The 27,704-nt window shown below is 39.4% G+C and overlaps 1 protein-coding gene across 1 annotated transcript in view; it reads left to right on the forward strand.

Annotated features, from left to right (window-relative positions):
- LOC128563185 (DNA repair-scaffolding protein-like) overlaps positions 1 to 27,704 on the forward strand; it is a 398,757-nt gene that overhangs the window by 114,345 nt on the left and 256,708 nt on the right. The window contains 1 exon segment of the mRNA XM_053558362.1: positions 11,133 to 11,233. Coding sequence (XP_053414337.1) covers positions 11,133 to 11,233 — 101 coding nt within the window.

The following is a 27,704-nucleotide window of genomic DNA, read 5'->3' on the forward strand; positions in this document are numbered from 1 at the left end:
CTAAGGTAAAGAAGTTGTGCTCTCAAGAGATAATGGTGGTGATTTGTACCTGTCTCTGAGGAGAAAGGAAAAGAAACCCATTAAAAGAATTAGTGTGTTGTCATCGGTGAAAGCATCATGCAGTTACAGGAAATCATGCCCCAGCCCTCCTGAGTTCTTGCCATGGGCAAGTGTGGTGTCATGCCTGGGAGTGAGCAAAGGCAATCAGAGTCCATGCCTGTGTTCTGGGGAAGGCTGATGAGGAGCCAACAAGAAGTAAGAAAGATGTAAGGTCAGAGGAGATATACTTTATGAAGAAAAAGCAGAAAGGGAGGGCAGAGAATGGCCTCGAGGTGAGGGGGAGGCATTTTGGTTTTATGAGGGCACAGGGAAGCCACTAAGGTGGCACCTGGGCAGGGGGAGGGACAAGAGGGCTATGCAGGGCAGTGGGCACTTTCATTTTTGTTTCTTTAGTGTAAAAGTCACAAGGTTTGCGACCATTTTCAGTTAGATATCATATATCTGAATAGGGAATACGAGTCTGGACTCCACAGGCAGGCCTGGTGCTGGGGATGTGAGTTGTAGATTTCTGTGTCCAGGTGGTATAAGGCATGGCAGGGTCAATTCACAGGGGATGCAGTGCAGAGCAAGGGAAGAATCGGCCTGAGGCCCCTGCCCTGGGCATACTGCAGAGGTTGAGGTATGCAGGAAGAGGCTGCTAAGGGGGGTATGGGGTCCTGAAGGCAGTAAGGAAAGAAGGTGACCCTCTGTGAGGGAGGCTACTCAGGCTGACCACTGAGATTCCACTGTGGCAGGAGGAGTACAACACTTCTCAGGGAGTGGCAGACAGAACAAGCTGCTATACGTTCAAGAGAGGAGGGAAAGAGGGAGACTGGAGACAACACAGGTGGAACTTAGGAGGAGTTTTGCTTTAAGGGGAGCAGATCAACAGGGTGTTAGTTAGAAGGAAATGGAAGGGTTGGGTTTTCTTTTTTTAAGGAGGGAGAAATTTTACTTACTTATAAATTGATGAGAAAAGGGGAAGCTGCTGAGCCTGGGAGGGAAAGGACAGCTAATGGAGCTGTCTCTGACGTGGGGGAGGGAGGTTGTGAGCAAAGGTGGCAGGTGCAGGCCGCTGTGTGTGCCTGGGGAACAAGTGCCTTCTGACAACTTCTATTTCAGCTGGTAAGGAGAATGAGGGAGAAGGGGGTGTTTGAGGAGAGAGAGTATGTGATGTAAGCATGTGGCAGGGGTGAATGGACCTGAGAAGTGCTCCAGGGATGTGACAGGATGAGATCCTATTGGGAGCAGTGGTCATAGATTTGAGTTCGAAACTCACCAGCCAATGTGGATTCAACCCTGCAGCTGCTCTGTGGAGGAGGCAGAGCGTGGGGATTGTCCTAGCACAGTGAAGAGGGGTTAACAGCAATTCTGAGACAAAGAATTGTAATGACCCATAAAGCCTAAGTTAGCCAAGGTAGAAATGAGACCTTGCAGGGTGTGGAACACAGTGATTTGGAGTAGGACCAACCAAGTAGATCTTGGGAGAGGTTGGTCAAACCCTTCTAGAGTCAGGCTCCTAGAGGTGATGAGCTGGAACAGTAAGGATGATAGGTGCTTAGAATTGAGCTAATGGGGGGGAAACAGTTTGTAACTTCAAGATTAAGGAATCCTCTTGGGAGTCGAGGGCAGGTGGAGGACATAGTCTTGGAACCTGGCTGGCATTAAAATCAACAGGAATGGTGGCTGGGAGCCGTGGGGAAAAAGACCTCCTAGGGTGTCTGGATAGCACTGTGGAGTGCCTGCCCTTGGCTGGTTGGGCTGGAATGTAAGGGAGGCTGCATGATGGTCTGGAAACTGCAGTAAACAGCCAGGCTTTCCCATGAGAGGGGAGGGGAGAGAACACAGCTCTGTTTAAGGTCACTGCCTGGGAGTCCTCAAAAGAAGGTGAAAGCCAGGCACAGTGGCTCACGCCTGGAAGGCCAAGGGTGGAGGATTGCTTGAGGTCAGGGATTCAAGAGCAAGACCCCCCTCTCTACCAAAGATAGAAAAACTAGCCGGTGTGGTGGCACATGCCTGTAGTCCCAATTATTCAGGAGGCTGAGGAAGGATTATCACTTGAGCCCCAGGAGTTTAAGGTTGCCATGAGCTATGATGATGCCACCGTATTCTTCCCTAGACAACAGAGTATGATTCTGTCTCAGAAAAAAAAAGAAAAATAAAAAAAGAAGGTGATGGGAGCATTCATTCATAGAAGGGGCTGAATAGTTCTAACAATACATAAATGTTTTTTTCTTCTTGTGATTTCTAAGAAAAACTAAAAGAAGGCTGTTTTATGGCCACCCTTTTAAAGTTACTGTGTTTAAATTCTCAAAATGAGATTGGTATGCTTAGGGCTGTCAGTCTCAGGCCTTCAAAAACTGAAAGACTTTTTGTTTTACTGAATTGACTACAAAGGGCCATGACCTCCTGTCTCCCCTAATGAATAGTGGTTTGCTGACCACCTTCTGAAGCAGAGGGGAAAAAGTAACATATTTTGGCACATAAACTGTCTTGTAATGAAAGTACGGGAGATTCATGCTTTTGAAGTTAAAGAAATCTCTTATCTAATAATGACCAAAAGCAGTTTTGCATTGAACATTTGCTTGCGAAGTGAACTCTTTGGTATCAAAATGCTGAGATACAGACATCCTGATAGTGCTCATGGTAAAAGATAACCAGTTTTTGTCACAGAGGGATATGGGGGCCTAAGAAGCAAACTATTGCTAAGGGTAAAAGTGGGTATAAGAAATAGACTTTCATTATCTAGCATGAATAGAGCAGGGGTTAAAAGAATTTTTTTGTTTAATAGTGGGCATTTCAAGGCTGGAGTACATTGGCCCTTTCCCTCTGGTTTGCACCATGGAAATGTTGCTCAATCTCTTTGGGCTTTTTCCTTTTTATTTTCATTTTTTGATCATGGCACTGTTTGAGGCATAGCTTATAAAAGCCAGTACAAACTTGGTTAGATATTTAAATGTGCTGTTAATAATGTCTCCTAGTCTTAGGATCAAGTTATTTTTCACAGTATCTATTATCTAACAGAAAGCAAAACTTGAAAGTATTATGCTAGAATCATTTTGATTGTTTTTATTTATCTACTTGTATAACTTATTAAAAATAATGAGTATGTATTTTTTTTTTCAAATAGGGTACCACTCTTTTGCCCAGGCTTAAAGTTCAGTGGTATCATCATAGCCCACAGCAGCCTCATTACCCCAGTGACCTAATTCTTTGTACCCTCAAAGACTCCCAAACAATAAAAAAAAGGAAAAAGAAATCTTATCTCCTAAGCCTCCCAGAGTGCTAGAATTACAGTGAGAGCCACCATGCCTGGCCTTTAATGAGCATTTTGATTGAATATTTTTGCATTTTTATTATTCTTTACTCCTCAATATTGATTTTTGATTTTATAGAAAAGTTTACCAATGCTTAATTTATGCCAGTAATCTTTTACGATAAATTACCAATCTGTTAACTTTGTAGAAAAGATCATTAGGACATCTTAACTTACTCAGTGAATTCATATTTTCATTCCACTAGAGTTTTGGACTTTGTGAATAAGTTGGCTGGCTACACTGAAGAGTTAACATGGATATGGATGGCAGGGCCTTCCAGAACTTCCTGTATGATTTTTTTTTTTTTAATGTGCATTAGGTATTTAGTAGAAGTAGGATCATCATTTAGAGGATCTGGTCTTTCCATTCTTAAATTCAAGTGCATCTGGCCTGAATTCCCTATAGTACAGACAGATCATGATGCTCAAACTCAGCCGGAGACAGAGATTTTTGTCTGAGGGCTCCAGGTATTCCCACATGTAGAGAATTCCTGAGCTCAGGTCTACACTTGCTATTACCTCGCATCTTGCAATTTCTATAAAGCTTGGGGTTCTGGGTTTGACCTTAACTGGATACTGTCCTCAGATTTTATTTTATTTTATTTTATTTTCCCTCTGTAAAGTCATAGCACTGAAAGGCAACATTTGGCAATGAGTTATCTAATCTAGATAATTATACAAAGAGTATGGTGTTTTAATTTTTTTTGCATTTATTATATTACAAATATCATTATAAATAGTACTATTTAAGATGTGGTCTGTATATTATCAATTAAGAGTGTGTACTGTGGAGCCCAGTTCCCTGGCACACACACAGCTGCAGTGCTCACTAGCCATGCACATGGGAGAGGCATCAATGCTTCAGTGCCTCAGATTGTCGTCTGTGAGGTGGGGATGATAGCAGTGCCCACTTCATGGTGTTGTCCAGAGGGGAGTATAGATTAATAAATTATATAAAACAGAGTGATATAAAGAAGGGCTTTCTGTTAAGTAGAGATTAGGCACATATGTGAAATAGAGATTTTTGTGGCATTTTCTGAGTATGAAGTGTTTTTTAAAAAATGTTTCTCTTTTATGTGTATATACTACATACACGCACAAGCACATTCAGAAATAATGCCCTTAGGAAGATGTACTATGTGGTTGTGATAATATGTATATTATGTATTAAAATAAGGTCTTTCAAACATAGTAGAAAGAGCATAGGGTGCAAGTGAAATGATAACAAAACAGCAACAACAATCCTGGACATTTTGTTGAAGGTTTACTAAATGCCAGGCACTGTGCTAAGTCCTTTCTGGTTTTAACAGCTCATTCCTCATCTGGCTAGTTATGTAATATCAAAGTTCCTTAACTTCTTTACAAACTCTGATGTTATCTATGCAGTAGGTATATTAGTTTACTAAAACAAGCTAATGTAATGAAATGATTAATGAATGGTAATGAGATAATAAACTTACGAGAAAATACATAGATAAATTATGTGGCATGTAGCCATTATGGTGATTAACATTGATCTTGATTTCTCTTGAGATTATAGATGTGTGAGGACCTGCTGACTTCTCTCACTCTAACACACACATATGTGTTTATATATTTATAATGCATATATACATTAGTACATTTACAAATACATACATGCATCAATGAATATATATTCATTGATAGATAAGAGTTATTATAAAGGAGCAACATGGCAGCCGAGTAACAGCTTCCTTGCATCTGGGCACCGTGAGTCTGGGGAGATAGGACTCCAGGCATCTCTGGCTGGTGGGATCTGCCTATCATCACCCCTGAGAGGATACAGGGAGTCAGCGAGACTTCTGGACCCCAAGAGGAGGACTAAAACAGTGGAAAACCGGCAAGTTGTCGTGTGTGTTCAATCCGTCTAAACCCGCCCGCAACTTCCACAGGCACGAGAACTTAAAGAGCAAGAGGAAGTGAAAGGAAAATTAGGGCAAGGAAACAGATAAAAGAAATCACTCATGAGGAAGAATCAGCAGAAAACTCCAGGCAACATGAAGAACCAGTCCAGAACAACCCCGCCAAGGGACCATGAGGTAGCTACTGCAGAGGATTCCACATATAAAGAAATGTTAGGAATGACAGAAAGGGAATTTAGAATACACATGTTGAAAACAATGAAAGAAATGATGGAAACAATGAAGGAAACTGCTAATAAAGTGGAAAATAACCAAAAGGAAATTCAAAAACAGAATTAAATAAGAGATGAACGATATGAAGAATATAAAAAGGATATAGCAGAGCTGAAGGAACTGAAACAGTCAATTAGGGAACTTAAAGATGCAATGGAAAGTATCAGCAACAGGTTAGACCATGCAAAAGAAAGAATTTCAGAGGTAGAAGACAAAGTTCTTGAGATAACTCAGATAGTAAAAGAGGCAGAAAAGAAAAGAGAGAAAGCAGAATGTTCACTGTCAGAATTATGGGACTTTATGAAGCGTTCCAACATACGAGTTATAGGAATTCCAGAAGGGGAAGAAGAATGCCCCAGAGGAATGGAAGCCATACTAGAGAATATTATAAAACAAAATTTCCCAAATATCACCAAAGATTCTGACACACTGCTTTCAGAGGGCTATCGGACCCCAGGTCGCCTCAACTCTAACCGAGCTTCTCCAAGACACATTGTGATGAACCTGTCCAAAGTCAAGACAAAAGAAAAGATTCTGCAAGCTGCCAGGAGTAAGCGCCAGTTGACCTACAGGGGCAAATCCATCAGAGTGACCGCAGACTTCTCTAATGAAACTTTCCAAGCAAGAAGACAATGGTCATCTACCTTTAATCTACTTAAACAGAACAATTTCCAGCCCAGAATTCTGTACCCTGCTAAGCTAAGCTTCAAAATTGACGGAGTTGAAAATCAAATCATTTACGGATATACAAACATTGAGGAAATTTGCCACAATAAGACCAGCTCTACAGGAAATACTTCAACCTGTTCTGCACACTGACCACCACAATGGATCAGTAGAAAAGTAAGAACTCAGAAATTAAAGGACAGAACCTAACCTCCACACTGATGCAAAGATAAAAGTAAGCAAAGGACTCTCACAAAATAAGATGAATAGAATACTACCACACTTATCAATTATCTCAATAAATGTTAATGGCTTGAATTCCCCACTGAAGAGACATAGATTGGCTGACTGGATTAAAAAACATAAGCCATCCATTTGCTGTCTGCAAGAAACACACCTGGCTTCAAAAGACAAATTAAAGCTCCGAGTCAAGGGTTGGAAGACAATTTTTCAGGCAAATGGAATTCAGAAGAAAAGAGGAGTTGCAATCTTATTTTCAGATACATGTGGATTTAAAGCAACTAAAGTCAAAAAAGACAAAGATGGTCACTTTATATTGGTCAAGGGAAAAATACAACAAGAAGACATTTCAATTCTAAATATTTATGCACCCAATTTAAATGCTCCCAGATTCTTGAAACAGACCTTACTCAGTCTGAGCAATATGATATCTGATAATACCATAATAACAGGGGACCTTAACACTCCTCTTACAGAGCTGGACAGATCCTCTAAACAGAAATTAAACAAGGATATAAGAGACTTAAATGAGACCCTAGAACAACTGTCCTTGATAGATGCATATAGAACACTCCATCCCAAAGATAAAGAATATACATTCTTCTCATCACCCCATGGAACATTCTCCAAAATTGATCATATCCTGGGACACAAAACAAATATCAATAGAATCAAAAGAATTGAAATTTTACCTTGTATCTTCTCAGACCATAAGGCACTAAAGGTGGAACTCAACTCTAACAAAAATGCTCGACCCCACCCAAAGGCATGGAAATTAAACAATCTTCTGTTGAATAACAGATGGGTGAAGGAAGAAATAAAACAGGAACTCATTAACTTCCTTGAGCATAACAACAATGAAGACACAAGCTGCCAAAACCTGTGGGATACTGCAAAAGCAGTTTTGAGAGGAAAATTCATCGCTTTAGATGCCTACATGCGAAAAACAGAAAGAGAGCACATCAACAATCTCACAAGAGATCTTATGGAATTGGAAAAAGAAGAACAATCTAAGCCTAAACTCAGTAGAAGAAAAGAAATATCCAAAATCAAATCAGAGATCAATGAAATTGAAAACAAAAGAATCGTTCAGAAAATTAATGAAACAAGGAGTTGTTTTTTTGAAAAAATAAATAAAATAGATAAACCATTGGCCAGACTAACGAGGAATAGAAAAGTAAAACCTGTAGTAACCTCAATCAGAAATGATAAAGGGGAAATAACAACTGATCCCACAGAGATACAAGAGATCATCTCTGAATACTACTGGAAACTCTATGCCCAGAAATTTGACAATGTGAAAGAAATGGATCAATATTTGGAATCACACCCTCTCCCTAGACTCAGCCAGGAAGAAATAGAGCTCCTGAACAGACCAATTTCATGCACTGAGATGAAAGAAACAATAAAAAAGCTTCCAACCAAAAAATGCCCTGGTCCAGATGGCTTCACTCCAGAATTCTATCAAACCTTCAAGGAAGAGCTTATTCCTGTACTGCAGAAATTATTCCAAAAAACTGAGGAAGAAGGAATCTTCCCCAACACATTCTATGAAGCAAACATCACCCTGATACCAAAACCAGGAAAAGACCCAAACAAAAAGGAGAATTTCAGACCAATCTCACTCATGAACATAGACGCAAAAATTCTCAACAAAATCCTAGCCAATAGATTACAGCTTATCATCAAAAAAGTCATTCATCATGATCAAGTAGGCTTCATCCCAGGGATGCAAGGCTGGTTTAACATACGCAAGTCTATAAACATTATCCACCATATTAACAGAGGCAAAAATAAAGATCACATGATCCTCTCAATAGATGCAGAAAAAGCATTTGATAAAATCCAGCATCCTTTTCTAATTAGAACACTGAAGAGTATAGGCATAGGTGGCACATTTCTAAAACTGATTGAAGCTATCTATGACAAACCCACAGCCAATATTTTACTGAATGGAGTAAAACTGAAAGCTTTTCCTCTTAGAACTGGAACCAGACAAGGTTGTCCTCTGTCACCTTTACTATTCAACATAGTGCTGGAAGTTCTAGCCAATACAATTAGGCAAGACAAGGAAATAAAGGGAATCCAAATGGGAGCAGAGGAGGTCAAACTCTCCCTCTTTGCTGACGACATGATCTGATACTTAGAGAATCCCAAAGACTCAACCACAAGACTCCTATAAGTCATCAAAAAATACAGTAATGTTTCAGGATATAAAATCAATGTCCACAAGTCAGTAGCCTTTGTGTACACCAGTAACAGTCAAGATGAGAAGCTAATTAAGGAGACACAACTCCCTTCACCATAATTTCAAAGAAAATGAAATACCTAGGAATATACCTAACGAAGGAGGTGAAGGACCTCTATAAAGAAAACTATGAAATCCTCAGAAAGGAAATAGCAGAGGATATTAACAAATGGAAGAACATACCATGCTCATGGATGGGAAGAATCAACATTGTTAAAATGTCTATACTTCCCAAAGCAATCTATCTATTCAATGCCATTCCTATCAAAATACCAACATCGTACTTTCAAGATTTGGAAAAAATGATTCTGCCTTTTGTATGGAACCGGAAAAAAACCCATATAGCTAAGGCAGTTCTCTGTAGCAAAAATAAAGCTGGGGGCATCAGCATACCAGATTTTAGTCTGTACTACAAAGCCATAGTGGTCAAGACAGCATGGTACTGGCACAAAAACAGAGACATAGACACTTGGAGTCGAATTGAAAACCAAGAAATGAAACTAACATTTTACAACCACCTAAGCTTTGATAAACCAAACAAGAACATACCTTGGGGGAAAGACTCCCTATTCAATAAATGGTGTTGGGAGAACTGGATGTCTACATGTAAAAGACTGAAACTGGACCCACACCTTTCCCCACTCACAAAAATTGATTCAAGATGGATAAAGGACTTAAATTTAAGGCATGAAACAATAAAAATCCTCCAAGAAAGCATAGGAAAAACACTGGAAGATATTGGCCTGGGGAAAGACTTCATGAAGAAGACTGCCATGGCAATTGTAACAACAACAAAAATAAACAAATGGGACTTCATTAAACTGAAAAGCTTCTGTACAGCTAAGGAGACAATAACCAAAGCAAAGAGACAACCTACACAATGGGAAAGGATATTTGCATATTTTGAATCAGACAAAAGCTTGATAACTAGGGTCTATAGAGAACTCAAATTAATCCACACGAGAAAAGCCAACAATCCCATATATCAATGGGCAAGAGACATGAATAGAACTTTCTCTAAAGATGACAGACGAATGCTAACAAACACATGAAAAAATGTTCATCATCTCTATATATTAGAGAAATGCAAATCAAAACAACTCTGAGAGATCATCTAACCCCAGTGAGAATGGCCCACATCACAAAATCTCAAAACTGTCGATGCTGGCGTGGATGTGGAGAGAAGGGAACACTTTTACACTGCTGGTGGGACTGCAAACTAGTACAACCTTTCTGGAAGGAAGTATGGAGAAACCTCAAAGCACTCAAGCTAGACCTCCCATTTGATCCTGCAATCCCATTACTGGGCATCTACCCAGAAGGAAAAAAATCCTTTTATCATAAGGACACTTGTACTAGACTGTTTATTGTAGCTCAATGTACAATCGCCAAAATGTGGAAACAGCCTAAATGCCCACCAACCCAGGAATGGATTAACAAGCTGTGGTATATGTATACCATGGAATATACTATTCAGCCATTAAAAAAATGGAGACTTTACATCCTTCGTATTAACCTGGATAGACATGGAAGACATTATTCTTAATAAAGCATCACAAGAATGGAGAAGCATGAATCCTATGTACTCAATTTTGATATGAGGACAATTATGGTTATGGGGGGAAACAGAAAGAGGGAAGGAGGGAGGGGTGTGGGGCCTTGGTGTGTGTCACACTTTATGAGGGCAAGACATGATTGCAAGAGGGACTTTACCTAACAATTGCAATCAGTGTAACCTGGCTTATTGTACCCTCAATGAATCTCCCAACAATAAAAAAAAAAAAAGAGTTATTATAAAGTACCTATATGTCTATTGCTGTAAATTTGTCTTCCTGCCACATATGTACCTTGAAGTTTTCTTTTTTATTTAATGTTGGTTTATTTGCTCTGTGTTTGTAATTGATACTGAAATATCTCTAGAGTCGAAATAAGGAGTCCATACTAAATGCTCTTCTCTGAGTATTCTACCTATTAACACTTTGGCGACATTGTTCTCGACTGGAACCCACTTTACATTTATCTGTCCCACTCCCCATCTGTTGAGCCCACTGTGAACCTTCCTACCTGCCGTAGGGTAGCTCATAGGTATCTTTGTGTCCTTGGGTACCTAAAAAAGTGATAGGTGCCACCATATGGCAGGTAGTGAGCAGTGAATATTTATGGAATGAACAAGTGAACTAAGAAAGGACAGAAAAGGAGTTAAACTGATATTTAACTGTCACATCTAAAAATATGATATTCTTAGGAAGTAATATTAATGCATAGTCTTAAGAAACATGAAATTAAATTTCCAGAAAACTTAAAAACTGACTTAGGAGGATATAACCTCTAGAAAGAGAATATGGTAACAAAAATACTTGAAGATTTTGCATGTTTTATTTATTCTTTTCTTGTTGAGGGATATAAAAGAATGTTCCAATTATTGTATAGATTTCTAAATTTTAACGTATCATCATTCATTAAACAGAGGCGGGCTAGCAGAAAGACTAAATGGACTGCAGAATCGAGAGAGATCTGCCATCTCTTTGTGGAGACATCAGTGTGTTTCTTACCAAAAGACACTTTCAGGTAAGGCTTACCCAGGCATCCAAGACAGTATGTAAAAAGTACTCCAGTTAAAAGTATTTTTTTTTTTTTCGGTCTAAAAGTGTGTTTGGTAAAAAACAACAAGAATGTATTTTTACATTAAATTATATGAAGTTGATCCTTATAATTTTCATGAATTTATAAAAATTTATTTTCCCCTAATGCTTTTTTTTAGACTTCTGTCCCCTAATATTCTTATTTAATTTTGATATACAGAAAGCTGTTCCTATGTCAGCTCTCCATCTGGGTGGGTGTGGTCACTTATTTCAAACCTACTATTAATACTTTCTCTGGGGAGGTCCTTGGAACATGCATTTTAGTAGGCTCCTAGGTGATTTTTTTGCACGTGCTAGAGTTTGAGAAACATTATTACTAGAGTCAGTTCCCCATGAGAAACAGCTAAAATTTTGCTAGGAGGATAGATCTTATGTTAACTGTTCAAACAATAATAATGATAAATAAGAAAACAGAATGAAACTTTTAGAGGTAATAGGTTTACGGCACAGAGAGGGTGTGCTTCAGGTATTGATCCAGGTAATAGGTTTATTTCACACATGTAAGCTTATCTTAAAACTCACTAAGTTGTAGAAACATTATTAGTAGAGTTGATCTCCTGCACTCCCAGTAACTTCTAAGAAACTATTATGTTCTCATCTGTTATACATTTCTTTAGAATACTTTTCAGTTCTTATCTCTTTCTTTCTTTTTTTTCTTTTTGTTTTTTTAGAGAGTCTTATTCTATTTCTCTGTGTAGGGTGCCATGGTGTCATAGCTCACAAGAACCTCAAACTCTTGGGCTCAAGTGATTCTCTTGTCTCCGCCTCCCCAGTAGCTTGCACTATAGACGCCCACCACAACACCCGGCTAGTTCTTCTATTTTTAGTAGAGATGGGGTCTGGCTCTTGCTCAGGCTGGTAGGACTCCTGAGCTCAGACAATCTACCTGCCTTTCCTCCCAGAGTGCTAGGATTATAAGCATGAGCCATCTGTCCCATCCGAAATAACTTTCATTGGTCTAGCTGAGACAGGATTCCCTCCTTGAAATAATCCCAATCACTCTGGCCAAGATAGAGCACAGTTGGTAACTCTACTAGTCATTGCTTAACTTGTGATCGTTGTCATTGCAGACTTAATTGAATGAAAGTCAGTAAGAACCATTTTGTGATGCTTTACCTCATTTTAGTCTTTTAGTGATTCTTCTTGTTCTTCTATTTAAAAATATTTTCATGTACATATTCTTTCAAGTGTGAATTACATAGAATAGGAGTGATCACTTTCTTTTGAGGAATAAAAATAAAAGCCTAAGCTCCCCAACCAACTCAACAGACCCTTTCTTGGCCTATAGAGGGCCCCAGAGAAATCTTAACACTGAGTTCCCAGCAGTGACAGCAGGAGATATCAGGCAAGCCTAGTTATCCCCCTGTCTTGCTAACCTTCATCAGGCTTTCTTCCATAAGACCTAAACAGAAAGCAGCCCTTTGGAAAAATTTGCCCCACCACTGATTTCTACCAACCTTCTGATCAACTCCTCCCTTTTTGTGGTTTCAACACAGCTAACCAGTATTCTTTCCTAAGGAGACCAACAACCCCAGAGTAGCTCTGACCAATCTAAGGTGGCTTCATAAAGAGGATTTTCATGTTCTCTGCTTTACCTTTTGATGTCAGAAGTCTGAAAACTCTTCCCTTGTGTCATGCTAATACCACCATTTTCTGATCATGGGACCCATGAAGTCAGCAAGAAGCTCAACTGTGCATGACCTTGTTTCTCCTTTAATAAATATTCATGACTCCTCTATAGCGTGTTCAATGTGCATATTCAGCCACCCTGCTCAACATAAATTCCTGTTCCTTTACCATTCCCTCACAGCACTCATTTCTTGTTTGCCACAGGGGATGCCACTTCCCACCTGGAGATTGTGGTGCCCTCTTTTAGGAACAGAGCCTCCTTTCTGAATTTACAGATTTTGGACTTTTTGGTCAACACCCTCAATCTACCCACCTCCACCTCTCTGTTTAGTCTTTGTGTCTCTCACCATTCTGAATTTTGTTTAGGGTTCTGTGTGTTATAAACTTCTTTTATTCTGTTTGAACCAGGAAAATATGACCTTGCTTCTTAAATTCTCAAACTTGCTTTTCCTTCCTGTTCTGCTTTTGCCACCTTTATTTTGAGGTAATTTTACAAGAGAATTGCAAATTTGAATTTCTTTTGACTGGAAATAAGTTTTTGCATTATTACGTTTCAGAGAAGCCACTTTGAATTCACAGCCACAGATAGTAGCTTTGTATTGAGGGGGTGGAGTGGGTGGTGAGCAATGGATGAATAAGAGGGGTGGGGAGGATGGGGGCAAGTGGCACATAGCAGACAGGTGGCTGAGAGGCACAGCTTTTCCCTGGACACTGTTCTGCAAGCTTCAAAGGCCAGAACAGTGGAGGTGCCACATATGTCCTGTTCTGGTGTTGCAGCACCCTGTTTCCTTTTCCCTTAAGAGAGGGCAGAATGCTAATTCTTTAGTTAAGGGCTCCTAGAAATATTCTAGACATTGAATCTGCTAGAGCCTTAATCTTGAACTCCTTAGCCTTCTTTTGGGGGGAATTGAGAGTGATGGCTTCGAAGAAGTAAATGACTTGCTTATTCAGCCAGTGCAAGGAAAAGAAGAGGCCAGAACCAGGCTTCTATTACAACACTGCCACTTTTCTGCCATATGCAAATAATTATTTTTGCTGTTCTACCAGTTTCCTCTTGATATTACCATTGAGGAATAGCCAAATAGTTCAAATTGGACTTTGTGTGTTTAGTAGTGTATCCTGAATTTTGTTGACATCTTAGTTGTGACAAATTGTAAATATCTTTAGGATAGCAGCAAAACATGGGCAACCTTTGGATTGGGCCATAAATTCCTAAGAAATCTTTGGGGGGAGAAAGCATCTTTCTTCTTTCTGATATTGTTTGATATTATTTTGATATTGTTTTCATCCTGATATGGGTATTACATTTGGAGGTTTACTGTCTGCAGGTGCAGTGCTGTGGTCTTGCTACATTTAAATCATTTAGAAAGCAAAATAATCCTCTAAAATAAAATTTTACTGTCTTTATTTTCTATATGAAGAAAGTGTAAGTTGATTATGTGCTGTCAGTGAGTCAGCTCAGATTTGAACTCTCTTTAAGTTCGTGTTCTTTTTCATTAGTCTATACAGACCTTCATTAGTTGATCTGTTTGGGCTGAAGTAGCAGTTGCAACCCCTTTGTAACAAAGAAAATACATCTTTCATATCAGATATTTACATTATGATTCATAACAGTAGCAAAATTACAGTTATGAAGTAGCAACAAAAATAATTTTCTTGGGGGGTCACCACAACATGAGGAACTGTATTAAAGGGTCGTGGCGTTAGGAAAGTTGAGAACACTGGGCTGAAGTAAATTAGGGTTAAAATTAAGGACAAGAGAGTAAGGAATCAGCACAATGAGAAAAAGTATTATAAATGTGGCTTTTCAAAAAAAGTCTTTTAAAATGTAGGTCTGTATCACATTCTTGAGACATTACTAATTTGAGGAATGTAGGACATAAGTTTGAAGGTTGCAAAGAGTGTATAATTGTGCATCTGAGCGTATCATAAAATCTTAGGATTTTGTCAGGGAGTGGCAGATTGCCCTCCCTGTTTGCCATGTGAACCTTAGACCAGTGTTTCTGTGCTCCTGTTAAGGAAATAGGGAGGCCCTGGGGGGTACCCTTGCCTGAGACCATCTGCCACCTGTTCCTCAAGTTGATCTCAAGGGCAGTTCCTGTGGCACCCTAACAGTGCAGCTGTGGAGTGGGGTCCTCTAAACTTTGTTGGGAACATGCAGCCAGAAATTTGGCCCCCTACCTATCTGGTCTCCTGCTGCTTCCTGGAGAGCCCTGGAGGTGGAGTCCTAGTCTGGGAGAGGAAAAAGAAATGTCAGGGTCAGCAGTTTCTATAGGGAAACAGCAGCGTAGTTAGTGTGAGCAGGAAGAACACAGAATTCTGCATAGATTGTGTGTATCTAAAAAATTTAATTTCCTCAGTGTAGTATTTTCTTGTAATTGAACACTGACTTGGTAGAACATGGTAGACTGATTGTTTCTACCAAAGCAAATCAGTTAGTAAGATAAGATTACCTTTATTTAATTGAAAAACAAACTGGGCATGGGGGCTCACGCCTGTAATCCCAGTACTTGGGAGGCCGAGGTGGGTGGATTGCCTGAGCTCGCAGGTTCGAGAGCAGCCTGAGCCAGAGCGAGATCCTGTCTCTAAAAATAGCTGGGCGTTGTGGCAGATCCCTGTAGTCCCAGTTACTCCAGAGGCTGAGGCAAGAGAATCACTTGAGCCAAGAGTTTGAGGTTGCTGTGAGCTGTGACACCACAGCACTCTACCCAAAGTGAGACTCTGCCTAAAAAAAAAAAAAATTGAAAATCAATTGTTAGGAAATACGTATGATTTAATCTATGTCTCTTAATAGTGTATATTTAAACCTAGGAAAGACAGGTGTGTGGTGAGCTGTTTATTTAATTTGGCCAATTTTAGACAACATTTTATTCCTTTACAATTTTTAGTTTCTGTGGGATTTTTTATATAATATGGCAAATATTAAAAAACAATTTGTTTAGATTTAAGAAATGAGAATGACAAGATTAAAGAAGGATTGTTACTTTTGTAGTTCAAAGTCTTTAAAAAGTCATTTAAAATTTTGTCTTAAACTTGTTTGCAGTTTTATCTCCCACCCTTTCTTTCAGTTGAAGGGATGCTGCTATGACCTGCTCACTGTGAGTCAGTTCTGATCTGGCCAGAGAGGTTTGCTTCAGTTCCTTTTCTTTCTTCCCCTTTCCTCCAGGGTCAAGGGAACTGACTCGGGGTTATCTCCAACTTCCCTCTGGCTGATAAAAACAGAAAGCCAATAACAGTGTTCAAGCTTTCTTTTTTTGAAAATACTCTTACCCACATTTCAGTGCAGCAGTGATATTTAATGTGGTTCTTTGTAGTCATGGGCCAGAGAATTGGCATGAGCATTCTGGGCTGATTCAAGGCAGGAAATAGACTATATGATATTAGGTACCCACTGTTACAGCTGTGATTTCATCCCTCAACATATTATAAATTTTAGTGATCATTTTAAGTGTGAATTAATAAGAATAAAGAGTTCATATTTGGCTTTCATGATGTCATTTCATAATTGTATTAAAAATAATGATGGGAGGCCAGGTATAATGACTCATGCCTCAATCCCAGCTTTTTGGGAAACTGAGGCAAGAGGGTTACTTGAGGCTAGCATTTCAAGACCAATCTGGGCAACATAGCAAGATCCCATTTATAAAAAGTAAAAATAAGAATGATAACAATGGGACCTAAGAGACCGAGGAAGGGATACTTAATACCAAATTCAGCAGACCTCTGGTGCTTCTACCTCTTCCATTTATATCTTAATCTCTAGAAATAAATCATTTCTTATGAATTTTTATACATGAAAATCTATGAAGTGAGATTTGGTGATACCATAAAATTAAATAATACTTTTGGATTCCTTGTGGATTCCTCCCCACTTTTTAAAAAAATTTCAGATTAACATGAGGGTGCAGAAGTTTAGGTTATACTGTTTTCATTTCTAAGGTAAAGTTCAAGTTGTAGTTGAGCTCTTCACCCAAGGGATATGCTGAACACCCTCACCTTGTGCACATTAGGTGAGATCCCACCAATCGCCCTTCCTCCTTTCCCCTCAATAGATTATACTTGTGTTTTTCTTTTGTTTATATACTGGTTTCATATTAGTATTGAGTACATTGGGCACTTCCCCCCGCCCCGTTTCCCCCCTCCCCCCCCATTTCTTGAGGTACTTTACTAAGGAGAATGTGTTTCAGCTCCATCCAGGTAAGCACAAAAGATGTAAAGTCTCCGTCTTTTCTTATGGCTGAATAGTACCCCATGGTGTACACATACCAAAGTTTGTTAATCCATTCATGGGATGATGGGCACTTGGGTTGCTTCCATGTCTTGGCAATTGTGAATTTAGCTGCACTAAACATTCTGGTGCACAGGTCCTTGTGGACTTAACAACAACTTAAATTATGTTGTTCAAAAAAAAGAATATACCTACTGTGCTTTGAACTTCTTTCAAAAATAATACAATTAATGATTTTTTAAAAAATTTTTGCAGCACACCTAAGATCCTCTCATGGCACACTGGTTGAAAATCACTGACTTAAGGGTTAAATTGGGATGTTGTTAATGGTAAAAATTATTTATATGTTGAAACTCTGTTCTTGTCCCTAAGAAAAGTATTGATATTGGCAAGGAAACATTTTCTTTGCCTTACTCAACAAATGGTCATTTTTACCCTCCAGCTTAATTCAAAATCACATTGGCATTTGTCCATGCTGAGAAATTTAGTATATGTCATCTTAACCTTTCTACCAATCTAGTTTTCTAAATTTTTTCAGCTCATTTTTATTTTCACAAAGGTTACAGGTTTTCTACTTGGGATTCTGTTGCCTGGAGAAGGCTGTTGAAATGTACATGCCCACACTTGATTTGTCCTTATCTTTTTTTTTTTTTTTTTGCTAAGAAGAATATGTTCCAGCTCCATCCAATGAGCTGACTTTATCTTTTTTTTAATTTATTTATTATTAAATCATAGCTGTGTACATTAATACAATCATGGGGCACCATACACTGGTTTTATATACTATGTGACATATTTTCATCACACTGGTTAACATAGCCTTCCTGGCATTTTCTTAGTTATTGTGTTAAGACATTTATATTCTACATTTAGTAAGTTTCACATGTACCCTTGTAAGATGCACTGTAGGTGTGGTCCCACCAATTACCCTCCCTCCACCTGTCCTTATCTTTTAGGGGAGTTTGCTGCAGGGGAGTTAGTCAGCAGCCAGGCTAGGTGGCCCTGCTCTGGTCAGCCTGTGCAGTGCAAATCTTGCAGAAAAGGTGATATGGGGATGCATTGCTACTTATCATCCAGTACTTCTTACTTTTCTGAGCAAATGCAGTGGCAAATTTATTTTTCTGTTACAATAAAGGAAACTTTTCAGCTGGCAAATGGAATAAACAAGTACTTGGGTTAGTAAAATTCCACGTAAAGTTAGAAAAAATTGGGTATTGCCCTTTTTTAACGTGAAAGTAATTGGAAAGAGTTAACATGTGGCCTTCATTCACTCTCCTTCCATCCCAGAATGACATGGCTTCTTTACTGCCAGTGTGCAGAAATGGTCACCTTTCCCAGCTGCTGCATAGCCAGCCTCTGCCTCCCTTCCATCAGGGATAGCATTCTTCCTCCTGGACCTTCAGTGCTCACTATTCTCTGCTCTGCTCACTCCTCCTTTGCGTGCTGCTTCATCACAGATCCTCAGGCTTCTGCCTTGGGCCATTTTACTACCTCTACATGCCCCTCCTAGGTACTGGGTGACCTCATGGGTGCCTACCCTGGCTGTAGGCCCTCCCCAGGCCCATCCGCCCCCGAGTGTCCTTCAGGCACCTAAGACCCAGCATGCCTCCACCCTTGCCTTCTCTGGCCTCTTAACTAAGCTGGCTTTGATCAAGTTTTTGTTTACATGTTTTCTTTCCATCTGGTCCCCAGATTCTGATGATTCTTCCTCAGCTATCTCGCTAGCAGATCCTGTCTGTCTACCTGCTGCTACCTCTGCACAGGCCCCGGCTCCTTCATGCCGCATTGTTGTGTCTGTCTCTGCCGACCTTCCTTCATTTTCAGTGTCAGGGTCATTGTCCTAAGAGTCAAATCTGATACTGTTACTGTCCTGTTTTAAAAGATGTCCATTGACTATCCAGTGTTCTTGGGATGAACGTTCATCATTGTAAGCTCTTTGATGGGCCATTCTTCATATTGCTGCCCAGCAGCCTTGTTCTCATTTCCCACACATTCACCAGCACTGAGTATCTCCTTCCTGGTTGGAACCATGCCTTTCATGGTGTGAGCTTAGTTATTCAACCTAGAACACATACTTTTCCCTCTTAATGCTTTCTTTATGATTGTACTTCCAGTATCCGATAGTATTATAATCACCCAAAGTGTAAGTAAATAATAACTCTATAAGCATGCTACAAAGAGGGAGAGTTTCACTTCCTCTGCCCCTTTATTTCCTTCTCTTCTGTGACTGTATTGGCTAGAACTTCCAGCACTATGTTGAATAGTAGTGGTGATAGAGGACAACCTTGTCTTGTTCGAGTTCTGAGTGGAAAAGCTTTCAGCTTTACTCCATTAAGTATGATTTTAGCTGTGGGTTTGTCATAGATAGCTTCAATCAGTTTGAGAAATGTGCCGCCAGTGCCATTATTCTTCAGAGTTCTAATTAGAAAAGGATGTTAAATTTTATCTAATGCTTTTTCTACATCTATTGAGAGGATCATATGGTCTTTGTTTTTGCTTCTGTTGATATGGTGAATTATGTTTATGGATTTGTGTATGTTAAACCAGCCTTGCATCCCTGGGATGAAACCTACTTGATCATGATGAATGATTGTTTTAATGTGTAGCTGTACTCTGTTAGCTAGGATTTTATTGAGAATTTTTACATCTATATTCATTAATGAAATTGGTCTGTAGTTCTCCATTTTAGTTGCATCTTTTCCTGGTTTTGGTATCAGGATGACATTTGCTTTGTAGAATGTGTTGGGGAAGATTCCTTCCTTCTCACTGTTTTGGAATAATTTCTGCAGTATGGGGTATAAGCTTGTCTTTGAAGGTTTAATAGAATTCTGGTTTGAAGCCTTTCGGACCAGGGCAGTTTTTTGTTGGGAGATTTTTTTATTGTTTCTTTGATCTCAGTGCTTGAGATGGGTCTGTTCAGAAGATTTATTTCGTCTTGATTAAGTCTAGGAAGAGGGTGTGATTCCAAGTATTGAATCCAACTATTTCACATTGTCAAATTTCTGGGCATAGAGTTTCTGGTAGTATTCAGAGATGATCTCTTGTATCTCTAGGCATCTATTGTTATTTCCCCTTTATCATTTCTGATTGAGGTTACTAGAGATTTTACTTTTCTGTTTCTAGTTAGTCTGGCCAAAGGTTTATTTTATTTACTTTTTAAAAAAATTAACTTTTTGTTTCATTAATTTTCTGAATTTTTTTTTTATTTTCAACTTCTTTAATCTCTGATTTAATTTTGGCTATTTTTTCTCTTCTGTTTGGTTTAGGGTTGGATTGATCTTCTTTTTCCAATTCCATAAAGTGGTTTGTGAGTGTGCTGATATACTCACTTTCTGTTTTTCAATGGTAGGCATCTAGCACAATAAATTTTCCTCTCAGAACTGCTTTTGCTGTATCCCAGAGGTTTTGATAACTTGTATCTTCATTGTTGTTATGTTTGAGGAAATTAGCAAATTCCTCTTTCATCTCTTCCAGAATCCAGCTATCATTCAGCATTACGTTTTTAAGTTTCTAAAACTTTGTGTGGGGATGAACATTTGTATTATAGTTGAGCTTAACCTTTATAGCCTTATGGTCTGAGAAGAGACCTGGTATAATTTCTATTTCTTTATGTTTGCTGAGTTTGTTTTGTATCCTAGGATGTGCTCTATTTTGGAGTATGTGCCATGAGCTGATGAGAAAAAAGTATATTGTTTTGCTTTGGGATGGAGTGTTCTGTATATATCATATTAATCCCATTTGTTCTAGGGTCATGTTTAAGTCCTTTGTATCCTTGTTTAGTTTCTGTTTGGAGGATATGTTCAGTTCTGTCAGAGGGGTGTTGAAGTTGCCAGCTGTTAAGATGTTATGGGGTATCATATTGCTCTGACCCCTCAAGGTCTGTTTCATATATCTGGGAGCATTTAAGTTGGGTGCATAAATGTTTAAAATTAAGATGTTTTCTAGTTGTATTGTTCCTTTGACCAGTATGAAATGTCTTTGTCTTTCTTAACTGAAGTTGCTTTGAATCTGCTTGTATCTGAGAATAAGATTTTAACCCCTCCTTTTTTCTGACTTCCATTTGCTTCAAACACTGTTTTCCATTCCCTAACCCTGAGTCCTGATTTGTCCTTCAAGGCTTGCTATGTCTCCTGGAGACAGCATATGGATGGCTTGTGTTTTTTTATCCAGTCAACCAGCCTGTGCCTCTTCAGTGGGGAATTCAGTCCATTGACATTTATTTAGAGTATCAATAAATGTGGTGTAATTATATTCACCTAATTATGAGATAGTTTGTTGTATAGTTTATTCTTTGTGTCATTGTGCAAACTAAGCTGTAGCCTTTGGCTTCTAGGTGTTTTCTTTGGTGGTGTTCCTCTGTGGTGTTCATTATTGAGAGTAGGTCTAAGTATTTCCTGTAGAGCTGGTCTTACTGTGACATATTTTCTCAGTGCTTGTATATCTGCTAAAGAGTTGATTTCTCCATCAATTTTGAAGCTTAGTTTAGCAGGATACAGGATTCTGGGCTGAAAATTATTTTGTTTAAGGATGTTGAAATTGAATAACCATGCTTTTCTGGCTTGGAAAGTTTCAGTTGAAAAGTCTGCTGTCATCGTAATGGCTCTGCCCTTGTAGGTCAATTGGCACTTATTCCTAGCTGCTTGAAGAATTTTCTCCTTCATCTTGACTTTGGACAGGTTCATTACAATGTGTCTTGATGAGGCTCTGTTAGATTTGAGATGACCCAGGGTTCAAAATCCATCTGAAAGGAGTGTGTCAGGCTCTTTAGTAAAACTTGGGAAGTTTTCATTTATGATAATCTCCAGTAGGCCTGGAGATACCTTTGTTGCAATCTTCTTCCCCTTCAGGGATTCCTATTTGAATGTATGTTTAAACATTCCATGATGTCTCATAGTTCTCTAAGTGCCTGCTCTGCTTTCTCTCTCTTCTTTTCTAACTCTGTAACTACCTGTGTTAACTTAAAAGACTTTATTCTCTAACTCTGATGTTCTTTCTTGTCCTTGATCTAATGTATTTTTGGTACTTTCTACTGCTTCTTTACATTCTCTGATTGTCTCCTTCATTTCTTTAAGCTCATCCTTATCTGTTCTGTATTCTACATATCTCTCATCTGACTTTTGGTTCTGTCTTTCTTTTTTCTCATCTATTCCCTTTATTGTCTTAGCCATCCATATTTTAAATTCCCTTTCTGTCAGCTCCATTATTTCTTTATAGGATGCGTCTTCTATAAAAGCTGTCTTGTGGTCCCTTGGAGGAGTTGCTCTATTTTGGTTTTTCTTGGTGCCTGAATTTTTCTTTTGGTTCCTCCCCATATGTGCTTTCTTCTTCTTCGCCTCTTTGTGTACTTTTTTTCTTCTCAGTTTCTCCTTTGCTTCAAATTACGTTGTCTCAGAGTTTATGTGATGAAGAGACCTCTTGGTGTGAGGCCAAAATGCAGAGAAAGGTAATGAACAGACAGGGAGAAACAGGGGGGAAAGAAAGAAAGAGTAAAAAGGAAGGAAAGAATAAAAGAAGATAAAAAAGGGAAGGAGGAATAACAGAAGAAGAACAAGGAAGAAAAATCTTGGAGAATAGGAGAAAAGGAGGTTAGGAAGAGAGGCTCAGAATAATGGAAGAAGTGGTTTTGATCAGGACAGTGCTGAGATCACACCCTTGTAACTCAAGGGTTTTGAGGGGGCTGGACTGGGAGGGTTCCTTAAAATCAGGCACTCCTTACCAGCCTGAGCAGAGCCAAACTCTTCCTCTGCTAAAACTAGGAAGCGAAGTGACAGAGCAAAAACAAAAAACACTAAGGAAAAATTAAGTAAGAATGAAAACAAAATAGACAAATTCTGCAGTATATTTTTGCCAATTCTGTCTTCCTTGGGCCAGAGGTGGAAAGGTTTCTTAGCCCCCTTGGCCTACCTGCCAGACCACAGCTGTGTACCCCCAGCTCTCAACAAAAAAAGAGAAAGAAATAATACTAAGATAAGAATAAGATAAGAATGGATAAAGGAAATTGAAAACACCATTGTATCTAATAGAGGAGAGAGGGGGAAGTGGAGTAAAGAATGAAAGGAGGAAGACAAGGAAAAAGGAGGGGATATCTTAGCTGCAGAGGTAATTATTATCAGATGAGAAAGGTATAAGAGTGTCTGTCCAAGGAGGAATGGACTAGAGTGAAATACGGAGAGAGAAGAAATAAGGCTAAAATACTGTAACCAAAAAAGACAGGCGCTCTTGCTCTTGATGAAAGTAAAAATAGCGGTGAAGAAAAGAACCATACAAATAAGCAAGAAACAGAACACATCAACACAAAACATCAAAAAGCTCTAAATAAGCAATAATAAGCAACCTCAGTAACAAACACAAGAACAATAACAGCCACCCCCCAAAAGGAGAAAATACTAACAAGATGAAGAAAAAAATTAAAATAAATAAACAAAATAAAAAACTATATATATATATCCATCCCAGACAATCGTTCTCGTGGAGGGCTGGAGTCCCTGAGCCTATCATGACTAGAGGACTGATCCTAGCAGGCAGAACTAAAATGGCTGTTCCTATAGGGGACCTAGCCTCACAACCTTCTCATGACCTTGCCAACATGGCCGACCCCTTGCTGCTAGGACCTCCCCAGAAGGGCTGTCTCTACCGCCACCAAGTGGCAAGTCCGCTCCAGCCAGACCTCAGATCTGGCTGCTATATACTGTTTGGGTTTGCCCATTTTTCCAGGCAATCTACACACTTCTCCCCTAGAACTGAAAGCTGCAAAGGCCTCTTTGTATCCTGATCTCCGCAGCTCCCTGCAGCAGCTGCCACCTGGGCCTTCTGCCGGCGGCCCATGCAAGACTTGCCTAGTGTGTCAGATCTCCACCCGCTGCTCCAGTTCATGTACAGCAACCAGCACCCCAAGCCATAGCTGAAGGCAAAATCTCCTGTCTAAACACTGCCTGCATAACTCTCCTTTCTCAGTTGCTCTCAGAGAGCTCGGCCTGATGGTCTTCCTAATTCTCCATCTTGTTCTGTTTTTGCCTGTTTTAAGCCAACTTAGGTGACTTTAAATTAGAAGTTGTTCGTTAGAATATTCTTTACTCATAGTCATGAAGGGGGACAAGATGGAAGGGTTGATGTTGGTGTATCAAGGATAGAGTGGCAGTAGGGACACTGGGTACTGTCAGTTTTACTTTTAGCTCTCTCTGCTACACTGGTTCATGATATATTGGCTCATGATGGAGACGCTGTTGTGTGCAGAACCATGTGCACTGCTGGTGTCCATCCTGACTGCCCAGAGAGGGTTTGCAAGTCTCTGGACTCTGGAGAGCTATAGTGAATACCCATAATTAGTAACTTAAATGCCATTTAATTGGGCATTGGGTTCTTGAAATTTTTCCTGACACATATATAAATATATCTATGTGTGATGATGAAAGTCACATATTTATTTATATATTTCTCAGTGGATGCCATGTTTATAAAAATAGACATATTTAATTATCTATTTCTATACTCTGTTTAGCCACGTGAACTTTTAAAGGTTATTTTTAATGTAATTTATGGACACAATTTTAATGATATTTTCTTAGCCAAAAATATTACCTACAGTTGTATAAAACAAGGTGTTTTAAATTAAGAAGTTTTTCAGGAAAGAGGAACTTGCTTTCTGGGTGCTTAGCATGGAGGATGGCTGATTGGCAGTGGCAGTGTGTGTGCTGGGTGGTGTCAGCATCACATTGCCCCTGTCTCAGCTCGAACTGCCATAGGAAAACACACAGACATTTATTTCTCACGGTACTGGAGGCCGCAAGCATCAGGGTGTAGCATGGCCAGGTCCTGGAGAGGGCCTTCTTCCAGATCTTAGGCAGCCACCTTCTCACTGTGTGCTCACATGGCCTTTCCTCTGTGTGTGCATGGAAAGAGCAAGTCCTCTGGTATATCTTTCTTTGAGGCCACTGATCCTGTTGGGTCCTAAGGGCCCTACCCTTAATGACCTCATTTAGCCTTAATTACTTCTTTAGAGGCCCCATCTCCAAATACAACCACAGTGGAGGTTAGGACTTCAACATGTGAATTGGGGAGGGGTGGGGGTCCAACCAGGACTGGCCAGGTCTCCCACCCAGCTTATCTGTTGTCTGGAGGTGGACAGGAACAATTACCCTTAGGTGCCTCAGGGCTGTTCGCCTGGGGGTAGGGGTGGGGAGTCAGTCTTTGAGGGAGAGAAACAGTCTTAATAGGAGAGTAAATCTTAGCAGTCTTTGTAGAGAGACAATGGGGCAGGCGCCCTGCAAGCAGGAGCGAAAGAGTCAGAGTGAGCGAATCCATGAAAGAATGAAGCCCCAATGCCCCTAGACTAACCTTTCCTGCAGCTATTTATAGATATGATCCTGTGGCTTTTTGCACCACAGGTGTAGAGACTGCCAAACACTGATGTTCTCGTCTCACAAGCTCTGGTGTTAAGGAGAGCCGAATCCCTTCCCCATGCCCTTATCACCAAGGTGTTACATTACCAAGCTGTTACCCCTGTTTCTTATAATTACAGAGTATTTCAAGCTTAACTTTCCCTTCTCCTTCCTATGAGCTATATGGTCTGCTATAGGAGGGACAACAAATATTTTACCCACAATGCCCTTCCTCCACTATTGTCTGGGGATCTCACTTTGCTTAAGGATCTGTTGCTTTCTAGAGTTTTTGTATGCTTTTTCCTTACTTGGATTTCTTTAAAAGCAGGAACCTCCAGTGCCCATGCACCCTCTACAGGACAATACAGGCTTCCCTGCAGAATGAGTGATAGTAATGTGCCCGGTGGTAGGCAGCACTGTGACACTCTGACCCCCAGGAGGCTGAGGAGCTCAGCTGAGTTTCAGCTGCTCTCATCACTAGGGATTTTGACAAACATTCTGATTGGCTGATCAGTCTTGTGTAGTTTTTTTATTTCTTTTTTAAGAGTTGGGTTTCAAATTTCTTTTTCATACTTAGAATTATTGTGGCTTCTGGAGGTGGATATTTTAAACTGAGTGAAAAGGCCAAAAAATGTGGAATCAAGAAGTGAAAGCACAATTGTTTATAGTTTAGTAAGTAGTTGCGGTTAAGGAATGTGTTTGTTCATCATTGCCAGATGACTTAATATTTTATGGGCGAGCATAAATTTTAAACAAAACTAATTGTGCTGCTTATGGGCTAAGAGTGCAAGTAGATGGTGGTTGTCATTAAATCTGCATTTCTCCAGAATCATTTTTAGGCATTATAATCTGGCTTTCCTAGTTAGAGCTTTATGAATTTTATCTTGAAATTATCGGTGGAATGAATCTGATGGCATCTTATAAGATTTACTCAGAAAGTAAAATTTATATTTAACAAGTTTAATAACACAATCAATGAACTAATAATCACTTACTGAACACTTACAGGAACATACCACTGATACGTTTTTGGAAATCTCTGGTAAATTATGCATTGTTGTAACTTGTCCAAAGAAAAGGAAACATAATTATATACAAATAAATACAATTCAGTTTTTGGTACATGTTAATGAAAAAATTGTGGTATAGTACAACCAGTGAATAGATAAAATGTCATTTGTATTTGATTTTGGAATTTATTATTTATTTTTGCCTTCAGGGCATCATTTGAATCATTGTTTAATGTACGTTCTCTGGGTACGTGCAAAGTACAGTTGAGGTAATGACATGAATCGGAAGCATCCTGATTGGCAGAGAAATTAAGACCCGAAGTACTCTTCCAGATTCCTTGTATCAGTTTGTGTTAGGGTTCATTTGCTCTTACATAGATACTGGTACTGATCTCTTGTGGTGCAGCACAGAGTTTATAGCTTAATGGAAAAAATTATTCATTTTCTAAATTTTCATCATCCCTAATCATCAGAGAAATGCAAATCAAAACTACCCTGAGATATCACCTAACCCCAGTGAGAATAACCCACCTCACAAAGTCTCAAAGCTGCAGATACTGGCATGGATATGGAGAGAAGGGAACACTTTTTACACTGCTGGTGGGATTTTAAGCCAATACAGCCTTTTTGGAAGGAAGTATGGAGAATCCTCAAAGAACTCAAATTAGACTTTCCATTTGATGCTGCAATCTCATTACTAGGCATCTACCCAGAAGAAAAAAAATCCTTTTATCATAAGGACATTTGCACTAGACCTTTTATCACAGCTCAGTTTATAATTGCCAAAATGTGGAAACAGCCTAAATACCCACCAACCCAGGAATGGATTAACAAACTGTGGTATATGTATACCATGGAATACTATTCAGCCGTTAAAGGAGAGGACACTTTACATCTTTTGTATTAACCTGAATAGAGGTGGAACACATTCTTCTTAGTAAAGCATCATAAGAATGGAGAGGCAAGAATTCAAGGTACTCAATTCTAATATGAAGCCAGTAGACAATCTATTACACACCCACATAAGAGAAAAACTCAAATCAATTCAAAGTGAGGGTCGGGGGAGTGGGAAAGGAAGAAGGAGGGGAGATAAGGGTGATCCCACTGACTGGGCACAGTGTTAGGATGGATGGCACACTTGTTAGGGGCAGG

This window comes from Nycticebus coucang, chromosome 13 (genome assembly GCF_027406575.1).
Source record: "Nycticebus coucang isolate mNycCou1 chromosome 13, mNycCou1.pri, whole genome shotgun sequence".
Classification (NCBI taxonomy): domain Eukaryota; kingdom Metazoa; phylum Chordata; class Mammalia; order Primates; family Lorisidae; genus Nycticebus; species Nycticebus coucang.